Source organism: Giraffa tippelskirchi, chromosome 4 (assembly GCF_054371585.1).
Source record: "Giraffa tippelskirchi isolate mGirTip1 chromosome 4, T2T-mGirTip1v1.2.pri, whole genome shotgun sequence".
Lineage (NCBI taxonomy): Eukaryota > Metazoa > Chordata > Mammalia > Artiodactyla > Giraffidae > Giraffa > Giraffa tippelskirchi.
In genome coordinates, this window is record NC_137278.1 from 30,626,044 (window position 1) to 30,647,410 (window position 21,367).

Here is a 21,367-nt window from a genome sequence, read left to right on the forward strand (position 1 = left end):
CAGGTTTGATCCCTGGTCAGGGAACTGAGATCCTGCATGCTGCAGCCTCTCAAAATTAAATAAACAAACAAAACACAGTATGTATCTGACCTAGAGACCCAGATTTGGTAGTCCCCAGGGATTGGGAAATTGTTGCCATGTCCATGAAGGACATTATCCAGGGTAAGCATATAAAAGAAACAAGAGAAGAACCTGGTCTTTTAAGGGCTGCTGCTGCTGCTAAGCCGCTTCAGTTGTGTCCGACTCTGTGCGACCCCATAGACGGCAGCCCACCAGGCTCCTGTCCCTGGGATTCTCCAGGCAAGAATACTGGAGTGGGTTGCCATTTCCTTCTCCAATGCATGAAAGTGAAAAGTGAAAGTGAAGTCGCTCAGTCGTGCCCAACTCTTCGTGACCCCATGGACTGCAGCCTACCAGACTCCTCCATCCATGGGATTTTCCAGGCAAGAGTACTGGAGTGGGGTGCCATTGCCTTCTCCGCTTTTAAGGGCAGAGAGAAAGAATTTTGACAAATACTAAAGAAACTGAACTGCACTGAATATCTTGAGGCAGGGACATTGTCCCTAGTATAATCTAGATGGTGAAAATCTGAACTTGTGTAGAGGTAGAAGAGACAGGATTTTCTCATCAGCTAATGCAGATGATGAAAGAAAAGCATCACAGATGAGTTCCTACCTTGAGCAACTGCAGAGTAATAATATTAACCAACAGAAACTCTGAGAAAACAGGGATCTGGATATTAGATTTGTGAGGTAAGCAACAAAATGTTCCATTTTGAGCACATCTAGTCTGACACACCTATGAAGACACCTAGGTGGAAACATACAAGAAACAGTTAAGAATTCTGTCTAAGGCAGAAACCCAGTTTTGGTAGTCATTAGGGCTTGGGAGTAGTTGTCAACATGTCAGCGAATGACATTACCCATAGAGAAGTATGTACAGGAAACAGGAAAAGAACAATCAAAACAGAGGCTGAGAAAAAGGAGAGAAATTGGGATACAGAGATAAGAGTTTCAAGGGGATGATGGTCATACTGCCAAATGTCACAGAAGTCAAAACTAAGCCATTAGTTTTGACAATCTCTTGTGAAGACAGTTCCAGGATGGTGAGCTGACTGTTAAAGGCAAGCTGAAACAAAAATCTGGAGGTGAAGTGTAGGTGACTCAACAAGTATGTGTTGTTACAAGAAGGGGGAAAAAGGGTGGGAGGAGAGAAAAGAAGCTTTAGGAAAGAGGAGAGGTTATAAGTCTTTACTTTTTAGATGGAAGAACAAAACCACTTTAAGAGGAAGAAAGAGATTTAATTTTGAAAAGGGAAAAGGAAAGGAGGTTACCTAACAAGTCTGGGTCCAGAGAAAGTGGAAGTTGACAGTTCTAAAGTACAAAGTTAGAATCTGGGACAGAATAAAAAACAGGAAAAGCGGTAAGGATGAATGTACCTAAGTTGGAAGCAGAGAAAAAGAAGTTGAGAAAAGGAGAAAGTACAGCTTTTCTTTGTAACTTTTTTATCTTTCCTTCGGGCCTGGACAATAGTCCAAAGAGTCAGACTGAAAACAGGCTCTTATATCCCAGCCCCCCAGGAGCCCAAACACAAATTTCTCTCTTCTACAGGCCAAAAGAAGAGAGGGTCACATGCAAATCAGTTCCCAAGAATCAACCAGGCACATGCATTTCAGATTCTGTTTAAATTAGTTTATGCCTTATACATAAAAACATGTGTCAGATGAATGAATGTGGGGAAAAAAATTTCTGGGCAGAGGTAACAGTACATGCAAAAGCAGAGAGAAGAGCGTGGTCTGGGGAAATAGGCAGCAGCTTATTCACATGATATAGTGAAGAGCTAACAGCAACGCAAGGAACTGTAACAATAGCTGTAATAGTAAGTACTGCACCAATTCTTAGCTAATATGCACTACAAAAATGATCCCTGAAAGCACAGACTTAATACCTAGCTAATACAAGTGTAAATCGGCACCACCTTTCTGGAAAGGAATTTGGAAATGCATTTATATCCTGCCTTATCACAAAAGCCCCCACAAAAATACAAGACACATTTAAGTAAAAAATAGATTACTAGGGACTTCCCTGGCAATCTAGTGGTTAATAGTGGTTAAGACTTTGCCTTCCAATGCAGAGGGTGTGGGTTTGATACCTGGCTGGAGAGCTAAGATCCCACATGCATTGTGGCCAAAAAACAAAACATCAAACAGAAATTATACTGTAACAAATTCAATCAAGACTTTAAAAAATTATTTTAAAAAAATTAACTACTAAATGAAAGCATACAGAAAATAAGTGATCACGGTACTTCAAACTTCTGTACATGTTTGACATTTTTCATAATAAAAGTGGAAAAAGAAAACTAGGTTTTGACTTTCAAGCATATGACTTGACCACTAGCTCTCCTCATTCACTGTTTTCCCCTACAATCACCAGAGTAATTCCTTGACTGCTTTAACACCTAGCTCACCACCTACTCTCCAGCATTATTCCCATAAGAATTCCTGGTGATGTCAATGTTGTCACAGATCATCCTGCCCACAGACTGGCTTCTAAGTAGTCTTCGACGTGCTGGCACGCTGCAGCCATGGGGTCGCAAATAGTTGGACACAACTTAAAGACTGAACAACTTAGAGACTGAACATAGTAACTGAACAACAGGAAGTCTTTGACCTTCTGTGTTCCAAAAATTTTATCCTCCACCTCATCTAAGGCAGCAGCTTCCAGGTCACATCCCAGGCCTTGCTATTACCAGTAACTGCCCTCTTCTGTAACCCACTTCAAGTCTCCCATGCCCCTTTCACCAGCACCATCTCAACAGCTGAATCTCTCCAGTTCCCTAACGCCAACAACTCTTTAACCCTACTTGGACCTACAAACTATTGATTTTATCACCTTTTAACTGTCCCTCAGTCTTCCTTATATCCTTACACCCTTCCTCATGTCCTAATATCCCTCCTTACCCAAATTAAATATCACAGCTCACCATTATAAGCAGTTTGCTGTAAACATCCTCAGCTTCCCTCTCTCCCTACATACTACACATCGGGCAAAATATCAGTCTTTTGTAAATCCAACTCTCTAGTTATTCCATGACTATATAAACACTGCCTGGTCTCACTTTAAATTCCTGACCACCAACTCAAGTGTACCCGATGTCCTGCCTGACAAGTCCACATTTCCCTATTCATTTGCTCCCCTACTCTCTTAGAAGACTACTTCACACTCTGCCCTTTCAATCTCCTAGACTTACATGTTACAAACACTTTTTTATCCAATTTGTTGTTATACCAACTTTGTTCTATCTTTTTATCAGTCTTTTCCTTTATGACCACTGAGTATGCGCCCATGCTAAGAAAGGTCTGTCTCATATCAGAAACTGCTCAAATTTTCTTCTAGTACCTGTACATTTAAAAAATTTTATATATTTGATTTATTCAGAATTTTTAATTTTGGAATGGAGTGGTAGATACGAATCTAAATTATTTTCTCCACTTTTCCACCACTAATGATGGCTACCACTTTTTCTGAGACCATTTATGAAATAATTTAGCTTTTACTAATTGGTGTAAAATGCATCTCTTCTCTTATATACTAAGTTTACTCATAGCCTGCATTTATTTCTGTTCGGTGGGTCTTCCTGTGTACTCCTGTCTTAGGGTTCTAACAACCGTAGTGTTAGAATATGCAAATCCCTCTCTACTCACTGTCCTATTTTTTCATAATTTTTGAGACTGTTCTCAGATGTGTATTTTTGGCATCCTTCAGTAGAGTCCTACTCTTGTCTCATTTACTTCTAGGTACTTAATGGTTACAGTAAAAGTGACATACTAACTTTATATATTTTTGGTATACAAGAAACATATTCATTTTGGCAAATTTACGTTGCAATGAACATATCTGGTTCATTTGCCTGCTTGGTCCATGGTTGTTTGTCTCATGACAAAAACACCAAATTTCAACAGAGGAACGTTATAATATACTTAACCAGTACCCTTCAAGACAGAGTCATCAGAAACAAGTAAAGTTTGGGTAACAGTCACAACTAAGAGTAACAACAATCAAGAGGAGCCTAGGGAGCCATGACAATTAAATGTATGGGATCCTGGTACAGAAAAAGGTCATTAGGTAAAAACTCAGGACAAGTAAGTAAAGCATGGACTTCAGTTAATAATAATGTGCCAACACTTGTTAATTAATTATAATAAATGTACTGTGCTAATATGTTATTAATAATAGGTAGAAGGGTGTACGGGAAACTCTGTACTATCTGCTCAATTTTCCTGTAAATTTTAAATTATCCAAAAAAAAGTGTATCGATTTTTTAAAAAAGGCAAATATCACAGAAGTAGGTTTAAGGTAAAGTTTGTGCCTTGAAATTTGACAACATTCATCCAAAACAAAATGTCCACTTGGCCCATTTGTAAGAATTTATCTTAAGAAAATAATCCAAAGGAGGAAAATAGAATGCAAAGATGTGTATCATAGCGTCATCAACACTATGCAGAAAAAATACAACTAAGGTAATTTATCTAATGAAGAAAGGAACAAGAAAATAAGGTTATATTCACTTAGAATAAAATGCATCTATTCACAAATGATAATTTCAAGATTATAGTAGATAGGTAATGTTTATGATACAATGGAAATTTTTTTTAATATAAAATTCTGGAATAGGATGCAAATATTCAAAATTGTGAATTTATGTATATAAACAGAAGTTCAAACTCCAACACTCACCTGTTTTTCTTGGAGGTTGGTGGATGGGGCTGAAAATTCCAACCCTATAATTCTCTAAGTCTTTCTGGTTATCTAGCCTTACGCTGAGGCTATCCAGGGGTGCCACTCTGAGTCACCTTATTAACATAAGCTCAGGTATGATGGAAAGCAACTTTCCTATCACTCAGGGAATTTCAAAGGTTTTAGGAGCTCTGTGCCAGGAACCAGGGACACAGACCAAATATATTCGTATTATATTATAACTATCCTTTAACCCTATGGCCAATATCATCCAGAACCTCACCTTGTCAATTTCTCTCTTTTTTTTTCCCTTGACAATTTCTTAGTCTATTATAAACAATATTAAGTAACAAGTCTGTTTTATCAAAAACATTTAACTGAAATTGCCGGTCTCATATCTCAAATCCAACCATGCTGCATATGATGGTAAAACAGCTACAGAGAACAAGTATACTCCTCCAGCCACACTGTACTGCAGAGGCCTTGAGAACCTGATACCCAAGCTGATGCCACAACACCTGAGCAAGGCCAGCATGGGAAGAGCTTCCACTGGCTACTGGTACTTTCCAATCTCAACCAAAACACAAACAGAACAAGAGAGTAAAGGAAAAAGAAACTTAGAAGTCAATGGGTAGAAAAGCATTCATTTTCCTACTCTATTAAACCGTTTTTTAAAAATATCAATTCATTTCAAGTAAAGCATGCAATCAGTGCAGCAAAAATAACACCTTTAATAAAAAGCAACCCAATCATTAAAGAAAGTAAATATAAAATAATAAATAAATATTACTTTAATAATAAAATATAAAATAGCAATAACAAATGTGCAGTGAGGACTTTCAAGGCAAACTCCAAGTTCTGACACGGACAAAAAATTATCAGGAAAGAATAAAAGAGAGCTATTCTAACATGGAATGAGTCACCCTTTCAAAAGACATGTATCCAGAAAATAACTATCACTGAGCAGCGACACCTAACCAAAGCAAGGTCTCACTTCCCCGAAATAACTCAAATCTCAAATTTACAAATTCTCTTCATCCATCTAAATACTTTAATTTTGAGGGCCATGGACTACTTTTTTTTCTAAAGAAATCTGGCAAACCCAGTTTCTCTCTCTGGAAAAAACACAAATGCACAAAATGTGGTGAACAATTTCAAAGCTTTCCAACTTCCAAAGCCAATTTGGGGAGTGTATGTACTCCATAGTTAAAACCCTTAATTATAACATACATTAATTTCCACTTAAAAAATGTATTAGAGTGGAATATTAGAGTGGGAAGGAAACTGTCTAATTATGTAATCCATTCATTCTCAAACTATTCTAACTATTGCCTACCTATGTGGAACAAGAAAGAGATTCAACCTACCTACGTGCTCCTATTTTTCAGTAGAAAAATAACTCCATGATGAAGAAATTATAGCAATGAAACAGTTATACAAATGGTCAACAAAATTAAAAAAACATAATTCTGTGACTGCAATCAATTCAAGAATAGCAGAAATGGAACCAAATCAAACTCAAGACAACTCAGTGATACACTGAAATAGTATCCACTGTTGTGGGCGTACACAGTAGGAATTTTTCAATTCAATCTGATGCTGCCAAAGTTTTGTAGAGTTAACAGATTTCTTAGAAAAAAACTGAATTAGAACACTCAGTAAGCTCTAGAAATTGGTTAGTTTTAATACATAAACACTAAATTTCAGTAATCCTTAATAACTCAGATTTTAAGTAGCCCACAGAATTGAGGAAATGATTTGCATTTTAGTTCCGTTCATTAGAAAAAGGCTTCTGACCTATGTCTTGAAAGACTTTGGGAAGCAGGAACAGAATCCAATAGTTTTCAACCACTGTGATTGTGCTCACCAATAGTATAAAATCTGTTGTTTACTCACTAAGTTGTTTCAGACTCTTTTGTGACCCCATGGGCTATAGCCCATCAGGCTCCACTGCTCACAGAATTACCCAGGCAATAAATACTGGAGTGGGTTGTCATTTCCTTCTCCAGGGGATCTGATCTACTAAACTGGATTCCTCATACCTTGCTGGTGGGAAAGCAAAACGATTTAGCTGCTTTGGAAAACAATTTGGCAGTTCCTCAAAATGTTAAGCATAGGTCACCATAAAACACAGCAATCCCACATTTATGAACCCAAGAGAAATGAAAATATAAACCTATATCCATATAAAAACTTGTACACAAATGCTCACAACAGCACTGTTCATAATAGCTCAAAAGTTGAAACAACCTAAATGACCATCAACTGATGAATGGATAAACAAAATGTGGTCTACCCATACAATGGAATATTTGACCATAAAAAGAAATGAATTACTGATACATAGTACAATATGGATGCACTTTAAAAACAAACATTACGGTAAGTAAAAGAAGTCAGTAACAAAAGACCACCTATTCTATGTCACATTTATATGAAATGTCCAGAAGAGGCAAATTCATAGAGGCAAATTCATGGGTTAGTGGTTACCTAGAGCTGGGAAATGGAGAGAGGATGCTAATGGGTACAGGGGGTTCTTTGGGATGAAGAAAATAACCTAAAACTAGCGATGATGCTTGTGCAATTCTGTGACTGTAATAAAAATAACAGAATTGTAAACTTTAAAAGGGTGAATTTTATAGTATATGAATTATATCTTGATAAAACTGATACTTCTAAAAAATATCTAATTTTCTCCACATGGCATATAAGGTATTTTAGGGTTTATCCTCTGACTACATTTCCAGTGTTAGAATACCTTTCCCCTCAACCTCTATGCCTTCTTATTCCTATTACCCCTCTCTCTGAATCTGTGACACTTCTCAGTGATACTTCCACATAAAAACCTTCCTTTGCCACATCCTCATTTTACCTTGTATATATCTCCAATAAACTATATACCACCAAATACTGTAACCTTTGTTTTCATGCCTGCCCATCTCTATCAGACTGGGAGTTCCTGTGAATGTCTCATCTTCATATACCTAGTGCTCAGCCACAGGGTAGGTACTAAAATATCCTTTAACACAAAAGTTTTGACACTGAAAGATTAGCATCCTTTCAACTGCACTGAGGACAAGCAAGCTGACAATCTGGAACCTGAACTTTGAAAACAGATCAAGCAATTCGAGTGCTAATCCCAGTGTAGTTACTTTAAGTTTAGGAGACTTGCACATGACATAGCTTCAGTTTCCTAACTTACAAATGTGATTGATGGCACCTAAATGCCAGGCTCTTTTAAGGCTCAGGTATCATGTCTGTAAAACATCTGGCACACAGATGGTGCTCATAAATGATGGCTGTTACTACTATTATTTCATCTTGATTTTCAACTATTAAGAATTGGCTTAATTTCACTGAATTGGTATGACAAACCACAGTTGTACCAATTACTAATAAAAAGGATGTGTTTTTCTTACAAATGTTGATTACATTTGAGTAAAAGACTATTATTTCTACCAAGAGGCTTAGGGCCCCAAATACACAAAGCATGTTGAGACTCAAAAGCTTCAAAAAGAGAACTGTTCTATACAAATTTAGTTCTCAGTTCTAGTTCTGCAACTTAACATTTTCAGTTTAAGATGTCTGAATATAAGCTGCAAGCTTGAATTTCTATAAATGTTAAGTTTAGCCCACAAAGAATCAACCAACAGACAGGGCAAGAAAAGAACAGAAATGGTAAACTAATAACTGAAGTAGCTAGTGCTCTGATTATATCAAAGATTTAAATTAAACCAGTTTTAGAAGAATTAGTCAACAACTCTGAACAAGACGATTCACCCACATGAAAGGGGAAAAAACACCTAAGAATAGCTTGTGACTCAGCCTGCACTGTTGTAAGGGGTGGGCTGGTGGGAGCTGGCTAGTTGATTTATCCTATTCCGTCTCATATCAGGACTAAATATTAAAGCAAAACTATTCACTTGACTTAAATAAGAAGTATAGAAGGAGGGGACTTTCCTGGTGGTCCAACGGTTGAAGAGCTACCTTCCAGTGCAGGGGACATGGGTTCGATCCCTGGTTGGGGAGGCGAGACCCCACATGTTGTGGGGCAACCAAGCCTGTGGGCCACAGCTGAGACCCCACACAGTCAAATAAATAAGTAAATATTCTAAAAAGTAGTATAGAGGGAAAAAATTCAGGTAGATGCTTTACCTTCAAGTAAAATATCACCTCCCTAAAACAAAGATAACTAAGTCCTGAAGCTATTATTTATGCAAAAGAAACAGTAAAGATTTGTCCATATAGATATTTTTAGACTTCTGCTGAAAACAAAATTAAAAGATACACAATTCGAGAAAAAACAAAACAAATATGATTGTCATCATTTTTAATGTACATAGAACTACTTAGATAATGAAAACACTAAGACTTTAAATAGACAATTTCCAAAGAGGAAATAAAACTGGCTAATAGATGTTAACATTACTAACAAATCGAGAAAATGCAAATTTTTATTTTGTTTCTCCTTATAGACTTACTTTAAAAAAAACAAAAAAACAGACCCTAGGGCTAGCAGTATTCAGGGCTAGCAAAGGTGAGAAGAGAGGAGGGTTACAGACATACTCATGGGAGTGCAAACCGGCAGGGCTCTTCAGAAGGCAGTGTGAAAATACACAGCAAGAATCCTAATAACGTTCTTATCCTGTAAGTCAATGATTTCATCTCTGGAAATGTGTCATAAGGAAACAATAATAAATGTGGGAAGTGCTTTACTTACAATGACATTTACTGCAGCTATTAGTAGTTACTACAGAGAAAAATTGGAAACGATATGAGCATCCAACAAGGGGAGAACACACTGAGCAGAGTATTATGCGGCCACATCAATCAAATTCAGTGGTATGTGAATTATGCATCTAGATAGATCGATCTAGATATATATGGATAGATGTATCTACAGATCTATCTGGATATAGTAGATAGATTGATCTATCTAGATATACAGATATATCTATATATAGATAGACAGATACCTCAATAACCTTTTTAAAAAAATTTCAGGAAGATTATGTAATAATCTGGAAACTGGTTATGCTTTTATAATTTATCAGTTCAGTCGCTTAGTCACGTCTGACTCTTTGCAACCCCACGGACTGCAGCACGCCAAGCTTCCCTGTCCATCACTAACTCCTGGAGCTTGCTTAAACTCATGTTCATCGAGTCAGTGATGCCATCCAACCATCTCATCCTCTGTCGTTCCCTTCTCCTCCTGCCTTCAATCTTTCCCAGCATCAGGGTCTTTTCCAAGGAGTCAGTTCTTCTCATGAGGCAGCCAAAGTATTGGAGTTTCAGCTTCAGCATCAGTCCTTCCAATGAATACTCAGGACTGATTTCCTTTAGCATGGACTTGTTGGATCTTCTTGCAGTCCAAGGGACTCTCAAGAGTCTTCTCCAACACCACAGTTCAAAAGCATCAATTCTTCGGTGCTCAGCTTTCTTTTGGTCCAACTCTCACATCCATACATGACTATTGGAAAAACCATAACCTTGACTAGATGGACCTTTGTCAGCAATGTCTCTGCTTTTTAATATACTGTCTAGGTTTGTTATAGCTTTTCTTCCAAGGAGCAAGTGTCTTTTAATTTCATGGCTGCAGTCCTCATCTACAGTGATTTTGGAGACCAAGAAAAAAAAGGCTCTCACTGTTTCCATTGTTTCCCCATCTATTTGCCATGAAGTGATGGGACCGGATGCCATGATCTTCGTCTTTTGAATGTTGAGTTTTCAGCCAGTTTTTTCACTCTCCTCTTTCACTTTCATCAAGAGGCTCTTCAGTTTCTCTTCTTTCTGCCATTAAGGGTAGTGTCATCTGTATATCTGAGGTTATTGATATTTCTCCCAGCAATTTTGATTCCAGTTTGTGCTTCATCCAGCCCAGCATCTCACATGATGTACTCTGCGTATAATATTTTGCCAACATCCGTTAGAATTTATAATTTATAACATACTATAAATGTGTATTTATCATTATTAAAAAGAGCAGCTAACAATCACCAAATACTTACCAAACACCAAGCCTGACACTCAGGTCTTTACTTGTCACTGTTATTGCAATATCATTGATACCATCACCATCAGGGCCATCCTAGAAGTCTGAGGTCCAGGGCCACTCACCCACTGTGAGGCTAGCCAAGATAAAAGTCATATTTTAAAGGAGGTCTCAGTGTAAACATTTTCATAGGCCCCTTGAGAATGTTAAAAATATTTTTGAAGTTGAATTTTAATTATTTCAGAAAAGAAAGGTACAGTACCTTGACCCACCTCTTCTCTCCAAGCACACCCAAAGGAGCACCCCTCAATGACCTAACCAAAGGACAGGCCTGATTATTGCTCTTACATATATTCAAAAGTCATTATGAGATGGTCACAGTGAATACATATTATTTCTTCATCATCATAAAAACTCTAGGGATAAATATTTTATGAAATCACCACTTTTTAAAGAAAAGACAACTGAGGCTTAGTGAGGTAGTTACACTCACAAAGCTAATAAAATGCTAAGCTGTAACTAAAACCCCAGTCAGACAGCACAAGCCATGTTCCTAACTACAGTGCTGTATTGTAAAATATGTACAAAAATACGTATGTAAAAACAAAGAAAAAACAGGGTGGTGGGAGACACCAAAATGTGGTTGTAATTGGTTGTTGGAATAACTTTTCTCCTACTTTTCTTTTTCTCTATTTTACAAAGTTTCTTCAATCAGCATGAATTATTTTCATAATGAAAAAAGTTTTAGTTACATGATGACATATAAAGAGGAGGATTTGAAAAAATATCAAATTAAATGACAAGTAAACTATATTGTCAATCTGTAAAGTGCTCACTTGTTCTTCTTCAAGACCAGCGGTCAATATACCTCAAGACTAGAGCCAGAGAAGAACGTCTCTTAGTCTTGTATCAAAGTTAGAACAACAGAAACGTAATGAAGGCCAGAGAGAAAAGACACTGAGGTCTCATGCCATGTGCTGACAACCAGGAAAGGGTGTGCAGGAACCCAAGTCTTCACAGACAGGCTGCAGGGTTTCCTCTCTCCCCAAGCCCAAGGCTTCCACTTTTGGCGAAGGCTGCCAGTGGGCCTTCCCCATCAAGTCACAAAACTTCCCTGGGCATTTCAAGATCTTATTAAGATTATATCAGGACCTGCCAACTTTGCCCGTTCCTGTCACACTGAAAAAATGAGGAAGTCAGAAGAGAAACTGAGCTCTATTTCATAATAGAAGAGATCCAGAAGAAAGACTGAAATATTCTGAACACTAGACAAGGTATGCTGGGTGAAGGAGGGATTTATTACATCAGGCTTTCCCAGAGGCAAAGCTGATAAACCTCAAAATCACTGTAAATCACTTGTTCCAAGAATGGGAAATTTCCATGTGTGTTTTCACTCAGTCTCTAGGCCCCCCTCTTTCCGCCTCCTTCCCCACTGGCCTTCAAAGTTGAGTTCCACTGTTAACTTCCTTAGTGTAAGGTTCTCTATTTTACATACTGGGAAGGTTGATTTCTTTCTTATATCACCAACATTACCATGAGCACCTTTAATTCAAATCAACATATATTTACAGAGTATTCAGATGTACAGCATCTGTATAAAATGTATAAAAGCAGGGAATACACAAGAGGAATAAGACCAAAAATGATAACTGCGTGTAAGTGCAATAGGTATAAAGAAAAGATAGAAGATGGGCATCTAACTTTGCCTTAGGGAACTAGAAAGTTGTTAGATGAGTAATCCCAGAGGAAATAACTTCTAAACTAAGCAATGAAAAACTGAACAAAAGGTACCACCCATTAGGCTAGGAAAAGAGATTCTGCGGAATTGAGAACAGAAATGGGCAAGGACACAGAAGAAAAAACTGTTTGAGAATTTAAAACATACTGTCAGAGTGCTTTGTAAATGGAGCTAATAACTGCACCTACCTCATAGAGATACTATAAAAATTAAATGAGTTAATAAATATAATCAATTAGTATAGCAGGAGATGCAAGAGACACAGATTTAATCCCTGGGTTGGCAAGATCCTGTGGAATAAGAAACGGCAATCCACTCCAGTATTCTTGCCTAGAAAATTCCATGGACAGAGGAGTCTGGCGGTCTGCAGTCCATGGGGTCACAAAGAGTCAGACACGACTGAGTGGCTAAACACGCGCATGTGTGTGCGCATGTGTGTGTGCGTGCACACACACACACACGGTGATTACTATATAAACCCAACTATTATCATTGTGATTGATAAGAATTCATTTACAAAACTAAGATACAAACTTGGAAAAAAAAATTTACACCTATAAGCGAAGAGTTACTATTCTTAATATTTAAAGAAATCTTAGAAATAACAAAGAGATGAACATGCCAATGAAATGAGAAAAGGACAGAGAGAAATATTTCTTAAAGAAAAAAATTTTAAGTATTACCTTATTAATAGTAGGGCTTCTCTGATAGCTCTGCTACTGCTAAGTCACTTCAGTCGTGTCCGACTCTGTGCGACCCCAGAGATGACATCCCACCAGGCTCCCCCGTCCCTGGGATTATCCCGGCAAGAATACTGGAGTGGGTTGCCATTTCCTTCTCCAATGCATGAAAGTGAAAAGTGAAAGTGAAGTCGCTCAGTCGTGTCTCACTCTTAGCGACCCCATGAACTGCAGCCCACCAGGCTCCTCCGTCCATGGGATTCTCCAGGCAAGAGAACTGATCTGCCTGCAACACAGGAGACCCCAGTTTGATTCCTGGGTCGGAAGATCTGCTGGAGAAAGGATAGACTACCCACTCCAGTATTCTTGGGCTTCCCTTGTGGCTCAGCTGGTAAAGAATCTGCCTGCAATGTGGGAGACCTGGGTTCGATCCCTGGGTTGGGAGGATCCCCTGGAGAAGGGAAAGGCTACCCACTCCAGTATTCTGACCTGGAGAATTCCATGGACTGTATAGCCATGAGGCTGCAAAGAGTTGGACACGACTGGCTGACTTTCACTTCACTATTAATATTCAGAGAAAGAAAAATTAAAACAAGGGTCTTTATCAAATTATTAGATTTAAAAAGAAGTGCTTCTAAGGATGTGGGGAATCTGGTTTCATCTGCTAAGAGAACACTTTGGTACCGACGAATTTTTCTGGAAGACAACTTGGTAATACACTTACATGGGCCTTAGAAAGTATCCACACCTTTTGACCCAATATTACTGCAACTACTAGAAATTTATTCTAAGGAAATAATCATAGATATAAACACAGATATGGTTACAAGGATGTTAGCTGTGGCACAACTTAAAATAACAACAAAAACAACTATAAACTACCTTAATGTTGAGAAACAATATGAGATAGTGATACAAGCACAGGCTATGGAGTCAGAATAAGTTCATAACCCATGGCTGCCACTTACTGCCGGCAGGATCTTGGGAAAATTACTAAACTTGTCCTTGCTCAATTTTCTCAGCTGTAAAATAAATAATGATAGAACAGCTCTTAAAAAGAGACTAAAGACTAAATGAGCAAAAGTATGTAAAGTGTCTCAAAAGTAACCAGGATACAATAATATCAATAGACGTTAGACACTATTAACATCCAGTAGAAGCAACACAATATTATTTAGCCAATAAAAATTTTATTGTAGCTAAATATAAAGTAGAACTATGGTTTTGATAAATGCTAGGAAACTAAAAAGCAGATAACAAAAGCAGAATATATAATTCCATTTTTCCCAAAGAAAAATTTCTAGATGAGATCTACCAAAATATTAACACGGAACATTTCTCCGGATAATATGATTATTAAGGACTATAATTTTCTTCCTTCAATTTCCCTGCAGCTTTCCAGTTTTACACAAGGAACCTTATATTACTCATCACAATAAAAATAGCATAAACAAAAAATCTATAGAATTTAAAAACAAACACAACATAGCACTTTTAGAAAAAATCAAATTAAGGTATCTATTCTAAGCTATTTGATAAATAGTTTGTCTGCTCTAGGTTCATGTTGTACCTGAGTTTTTTTGTTTTCTGGCTTAAGTTACTAGAAAATAGAAATATTAAGAGATCTACTGGGTCCAAACCAGATAGTAAATGATAAACATTTCTGTTAAATACAATAATCTGAAGTACTATTAAATTTACTCATAAAATGTGTACAATAATCCTCCCCCCAATTTCGAATTCTTTAATAATTTTGGATGAGGCAAACTCTTACTTCTCTCCATTTACCCCCACCCACCTGCCCACACATTCCCTAGCCCCATTTCCTACCTTCCTTTTCTCCATAGCACTCAGTAAATTCTAACTCCTAGGCATTTTTGTCTCCATTCCCCATTCCTGAATACAAGTAGCACAGGGCAGGGTTTTTGTGTGTTTTGTTTACTGTTTACACTCTCAGTGGTTAGATCAGTTCCTGGCATGAAGACACTCATTATTTGCTAGAAGAACGAATGAATTCAGTATCAAGAATTATGACTTCTGTTAGGTTTAACTTTTTAAAGAGGCTGAAAATAAAAGAAAGAGCAAAGGGCAGAAAAAGAGGGAAGAGGAGCTTTTTTTTCCCATTGAAATCCCTAGAAAGATAAAGTTGGGGTAAAGTCAACCTAATAAGGAAAGCAATAGTAAACATGGATATAAGAGGGAGCTGCAGCACGTACTTTTTCAAGATGGGATGACCACCAGGTTATAAAGACTATAAAACACAGATCCCGGAAAGGAGTGGTCAGAAAGTTTCGAGTTATCTGTATCTGTCTCAAACCTAAATGGCATGGCTCTTTCCATCTCAATCATCCAAGTAACTCAGCTTTCAGGGAACAGTGGAACCCTAGATCCTGGATGTAGGAACTAGGATGCTGGAAGGAGGAAAAAACTTCAGTCAGATTCATAGAAGGAAGGGACTTCTCTGGCAGTCCAGTGGTTAGGACTCAACACTTCCATGGCAGGGAGCATGAGTTCGATCCCTTGTCAGGGAACTAAGATCCCACATGCTGCACAGCCAAAAAAAAAAAAAAAAATACAAACACACACACACACACACACACACACATATAGGGAATGAAGACCAGACACCAGAAGAAAGGAGAAGTGGGGGAGGGAAAGTCTTCTAATACAGGTTGTCTAAGCATTTCACTGGAGCTTTAGCAGAGGTAAAGCCTAAAATGCTTCTAGTGAGAAGAAGAGAATAAAGGGAAATTAAATCTCACGTCTTCTTTACCATTCAGGTTTTCAGGGCTTACCATAAAGTTAGAGAATGAATGCTACGCAAGCATTCCTAGTCTGCTTCATTCCCAGCAAACTTCATTAATCTCTAAGTTCTCACTTATATTCACCAAAAAGTATTTCATACTCATTAAAAGGGCTTCCCAGGTGGCACTTGTGGTAAAGAACCCGCCTGCCAATGCAGAAGACGTAAGGGACACAGACAGGTTCAATCCCTCGGTCAGGAAGAGCCCTTGGAGGAAGGCATGGCAACCCACTCCAGTATTCTTGCCTGGAGAATCCCATGGACAGAGGAGCCTGGTGGGCTACAGTCCATAGCATCGCAAAAGCACAGTCCATAGGGTCACAAAGGGTCAGACACTGAGGCAACTTGGCACACACTCACTAAAAGTAAAGTCCTCAAATGTTGCATAAATTGTGAAATTTATTCATTTGACCTACTTAATTCTCATATTTAAGCAATCATTCTTAAGTGTGAAGGAGGAGTGGCAAGGTGGTGAAAAAAGTGTCCAAATATCTATTTTTAAGCAAAAATGAAATGATACAGCAAGTTATCAGTGTCCTCCAAACTGTCCAAGCAAACCCTACTGGGTCCTTATCTTTGTGGGCTCTGCAGTTTGAAACTGTTCTTGGTCATTCTCTCCCATTATCAATCTCATACTAGCCAAATACTCACACTGAAAAGGAGAAGTTATTTAAGCATGTGGATTCAAAGACTCTGAAGTAATAAACCAAAGCAGTAGCTTCTTTTCCAGATATAGAACATTTGCTTCTTTTAGGCTATGCTTCCCACCCTCCCCCAAATTAGGGGACTAAAAATGCAGATTCTTTGTTGGGAGACTGGATTGTGGCTAAGTTCTACTTTACTTTCCAGCCTTCTTTTATGGATTGTTTTGATGGTAAGATTAAACATTAAGAGCAAAATTTTTTTAATAAATAAAAAATAGAAAGAGGACTAAGTTCAGTTTTGAAATTTCTCTTTGAAGTAAGTTGGAATAATAATATGTAACATTTATTAAGCACTTATACTGAGCAGAAATCACTGTGGTAAGGACTTTATATTACATACAACAGCACTATGAGATAGGTACTGTTATTTTCCCCATTTTACATATGAGGTAACAGAAGCTTAGAGAATTAAAATAAGTTGCTCAAAACACATATAAGCAGGAGGCTTAACTTAAAGGCCTGTACTTTTATCCAGACCAAAATAAATAAAATTTTTATTGAAATACATATACTTTTTCTAAAATGAATATGCACTAGTGAAAAAAATGATCTAGAAAACATAAAACAGTTGCTTAAGTAAAACAAGTTAAAAGTCTGCCATCTGGTATTAGATCTCTAAATATCTACCATAACCACTGCTGAATAACTTCATAAACAAATCATTCAGTGTCCTGATATAGCTGTGAAATCAATTTTTAAATTAATCTCTCAGAACATTTGAAAATGAAATATGGTGCCCTCTTAGAGTTGTAAAAATACATTATTTCTTGATGTATTCGCTCAGATGTATTCTTTTTCTGCTCAGTTTCCTTCCCCCCTCCCCCACTTCCTCTCTGCCTTTAGATCATTTAAGACCAGTTCAGTTCCTCCTTCTCAAGAATACCTATATGCACACTCTACCCAACAGGACTCTAATTTAGTCGCTGTGCTCTGTAGGTAGAGAATGGTAAAAAGTGAAAAATACACTCAAGTAAAAAATATAGCATTTCTGATGCAGCTTCATCTATAGGACTATTCTTTTACAGAACTAATCCTAAACATTATTTTTATACTTCACACTTGGAATCCCGCCTTTAACAATTGGCACACAAAAACGTCTGCCTATTTTTAGACTTTCTTCATAAATATTAATAGTTATTCCATAAATTTTTCCATAAATAAGGTACTGAAAAGATCAGAATATAAAAAAAGAAAAACAGGCACACGCCCTGTTGTATGGTAATAAAATACCACCATATTTTGAGTAAGGTAATTAGTTTATTCTGAATCATTTCTGGAACTTGTTAATATAAATGCTTTACAAGTAAATATAGTATATAAAAATGCTACTTATTGATGGAATAGTAAATATCAAAACTTTCATTTATTTACTCAACAAATACTGAATGCCCAAATAACCTTTTGTTTTAATTTCTGAACCAAGATGAATATACCAGATAAGGAACAGGTGCTGAAGTTAGAAGAATCTTGGTTTGAAACCTGGCTCTTGTACTTACTAGCTCAGTGACCTAGAGTAACTCAGTTAACCTAGAGAAGCTCTGTTAACCTCCAGGTTATTTCACTTATCTATTTGATGGGTGGGAAAGAACTACTCATAGGGTCTCTGTGAGCTTCAAATGATTATGTAACACAACACAGAGCCTGGGAGGCAGTAAGTGCTCAATAAATGACAAAAATGGTAAATATAGTTTAATACTGAGGAAAGTAGCTGAAGTAGATAGCCAATAAATGGTCTTTTTGTCTTACTAGATAGAAATTTGTGAGACTCTATATTAAAGATATAACAAAGTAAAAATCTTAAGGTTATGTAAGAAAATTTTCACTTTAAAAAAGAGATATGGTAAGTCCATAGAGTGAGAAAAATAAAGGAAGAGAGAGATAGGCAAAGAAGGTCTTGAAAGCTGCTGAGTTTGGGTGATGGATGTATAGAGGTTCCTTTTACTCTTCAGATTTTGTGAAAATACAGAAATTTTTAAAACTATAATTCTAATCCCAGCAATTGTATAATACATTTTCTCATATTCTGGCGAGATATGGATTTTAGCCATGAGATATGCTGAACTAACAATAGTACCTCCCTGCTCAATAATCCAGTACAGGTCAAGTTTTCTCAAACAATTCTACCTTTTGTTATAAAGGTAAGCAAAAAAACAATTACATGCATTAAAGGATAAAAAAAATGCAAGCTTTCGTGAGGCTCATTACTACTACATTAAATCAGCAGCCATGCACATTTTTTCCATGGCCCCCCAAAAAACACAAAATTCTGTTTGTCCTTAAATTATGAAGCTTTTAGAAACAACTTTCACCTTACCTACTTTTGAAGTAATAAGGAATATATGTCAAGCATATCTCAATAAAGCTGGGGGAAATAAATTACAAGGGAATCGTAGGCACAGCCAAAGAAACCTAGCACATCAAAACTGCTACTATCTTTAAATTTTGAGAGACATCATTATTAATTTATGTAAGAGTTTTACGTGATGTTTCTAGATTGTGTTTAGGTTTTACCACTGATGAACAACATAGCAAAGAAGCACAGGGAGAGAGGCAATTACTTTTCTCAAGAGGCTTAAGAAGCTTAACCTGGAGTCTATGCTACCTAAATTAAGCTGACTAGGACAACACAAAATTTCAAGGCACACTTGCCTATTTCTGGGTAAGCAAGTAAACCCTAGCAAAAACAAACTAGTGCATTTAGCAAAGCAAACATTTTTGTGTTAAGCTTAATTCCTATCACAAAATATTCTATCAAAAATATTCCTAATTAATACAAGTCTCAAGTGAAGCATACTTGCCATCAGCAATCACTTGACTATAACGCACAGGATTAATAAATCCAAATACATCATCTTTTTACAAAATGCACAGCCATCTGCATTTTAGCCTCGGTTTACCTATTCACTATACACACGCAGGCGTCTTCAAAAAGAATTATAAAAGCAATCAACTTTTACTCTGGTCCAAGAAGATTACAGCTCTCCGTGCTTCCTGTATACCCTGGAAGTCAATAACGCTGAAGTCAAATTGTAACATTTCCCAACTTTGGTTTAATGAGAGCGGCGGACTCAGAGCATCCGCCCACTGGCCTCTCGTGACTCGGGCTACTTTGACGCACTGGGATGCGGCTCACCTGACATTCCGCACCAACCATTGCCAAGAAGGAAAACCAACTCCGTGAAAATAAAATGGGGCCCCGAGGAAGCGGGCGGGTGCCCCTCAGGGCTGGTTCGCTTCTGCCCGCACCCCGAATGCGAGGCGGCCCGCCGCCGCGTCCGCACCTGCCAGAAGAGGCCGCGGCCGGGGTCCAGGGTTTGGCCGCGGGGAAGAGGCAGTCCGGCCCTGGCCCCTGGCCGTCCGCCCTGGCCGCGCCGCGGGGGCAGGAACCCGGGGCCGGAGGTTTCCGCCCGGCGCCGCCAAGACTGCCAGGGGCCTAGTTCGGGGGCCTCCGGGGCTCCCGAGGGCCCGTCCGCGTCGTGCGGGGCGCGCAGCCGCCTTCCAGCCCGGCCCGCGAGCCTCTCCGCGGCGGACGCGACAGCGCCCGCACCTGCCCCGCGCCCTGCCGCAGCCCGGGCAGCGGCTTCACCCACCTGGCGCACCCGCCGCGCCTCCCGCACGTCACAGCACGACCCCGCGCCCCTCGGCACCAGCGGCGCGGGCGCGGGCGCGGGCGCGGGCGCGGGCGGATGCCGGGAGACCTGCTCGGCAGCCGCCGCCGCGCCTGCTTCGTCGTCAGGCCGCCGACAGCGAACCTGTTGCGCAGCCTGTCACGGCCGCTCGGGCTCCGCGGCGCCGCCTCAGCCCCACAACATGGCGGCCGCGGCCTCCGCAGGAAGCCGGGGGGCGGGGAGGGAGGCGACGGGCCGGGTAGTTGACGGCCCGCCCGCCCGTTGGCGGGCACCGACTCGTCCTCCCTCAGGAACCCAAAATTGGCCCGGGCGCGGCTCCTCACGCCCGGAGTCCCGAGGCCGCGGACCTCGCGGGCCTGGTCCTCATGCTCGTCTCTCCCCTCGGGGAGGCCCCGAAGCCCTGGACCCGGCAGCCCTTCCTGGAGGGGTGCCGACCCACCTGGCTCCTCCTCCCAGAGGTGACATGTTGGGGTTGGGTGGTGCGTTTCCTGCCACCGCAGACCCCATGGTTTTGGAAGAGGGCCAAGCGGTGTCCAGCACGTCCCTGATGCAGCGCCCCACCCCACCCCAAGTCCCTGTGGGGTTCTCTCTGGAGCCTTCTCACATGTGAGCTCAATTCCCCTGGAATGGGGATGGGGCGGGCATCGGTTATTCCCACCTTTGCTCACGGGTGTGTTACGGGCCTTTCGGCCTTTCCTTCAAATACCCCAGAAGGACTCACCTTCATCGCACCTAACAGTCATCCATTCAGCGTCCCTCACCCTCCTCTATAACAAACAAAAAAGGACAAGAAAGGGGTCTTCCAGCCCCCATCCACACGCAGAGCAGCTGCCTCGAATACTCGGGCCAAGCAGTAAGAAGACAGTCATCTCTCCGTGAATCCCACAACCTGCAGCCCTCCGGATGCTGAACTTTCTTCCCCACGTGAGAGCCGCCTGACAGGTGAAGCTCAAATTCAGCCTGTTTTTTATCCCCTTTCAGCTCCTACTCGCTTCATAAAAGACTAAATAACTCAAGTCACCACCATTTATTGGGGGCTTGCCCTTTACACAGCACTCCTTCAAGAGAAAGGCTTTCTGTTA

The 21,367-nt window shown here is 39.5% G+C and overlaps 2 protein-coding genes across 10 annotated transcripts in view; one reads left to right on the plus strand and one right to left on the minus strand.

Moving 5' to 3' along the window:
- The window catches only part of ITSN2 (intersectin 2), a 127,276-nt gene extending 106,799 nt beyond the window's left edge, over positions 1-20,477 (minus strand). For 5 of the 9 annotated variants that reach the window (XM_081592624.1, XM_081592623.1, XM_081592620.1 and 2 more), the window contains exon 1: positions 20,247-20,477. The gene's annotated coding sequence lies outside the window, so the exon portion shown is untranslated. Of the gene's footprint in view, positions 1-19,789 lie in introns of all 9 variants that reach the window. The other 4 variants (XM_081592622.1, XM_081592625.1, XM_081592627.1 and 1 more) reach the window with 2 other exon arrangements.
- Positions 138-21,301, plus strand: LOC145545591 (uncharacterized). Its single transcript, XM_081590465.1, has 3 exons — positions 138-162; positions 19,715-20,891; positions 20,997-21,301. The coding sequence occupies exons 1-3, from the start codon at positions 138-140 to the stop codon at positions 21,019-21,021; spliced, it is 1,227 nt and encodes a 408-aa protein (XP_081446591.1). The 3' UTR covers positions 21,022-21,301.
- The last annotated feature ends 66 nt before the right edge of the window (positions 21,302-21,367 follow it).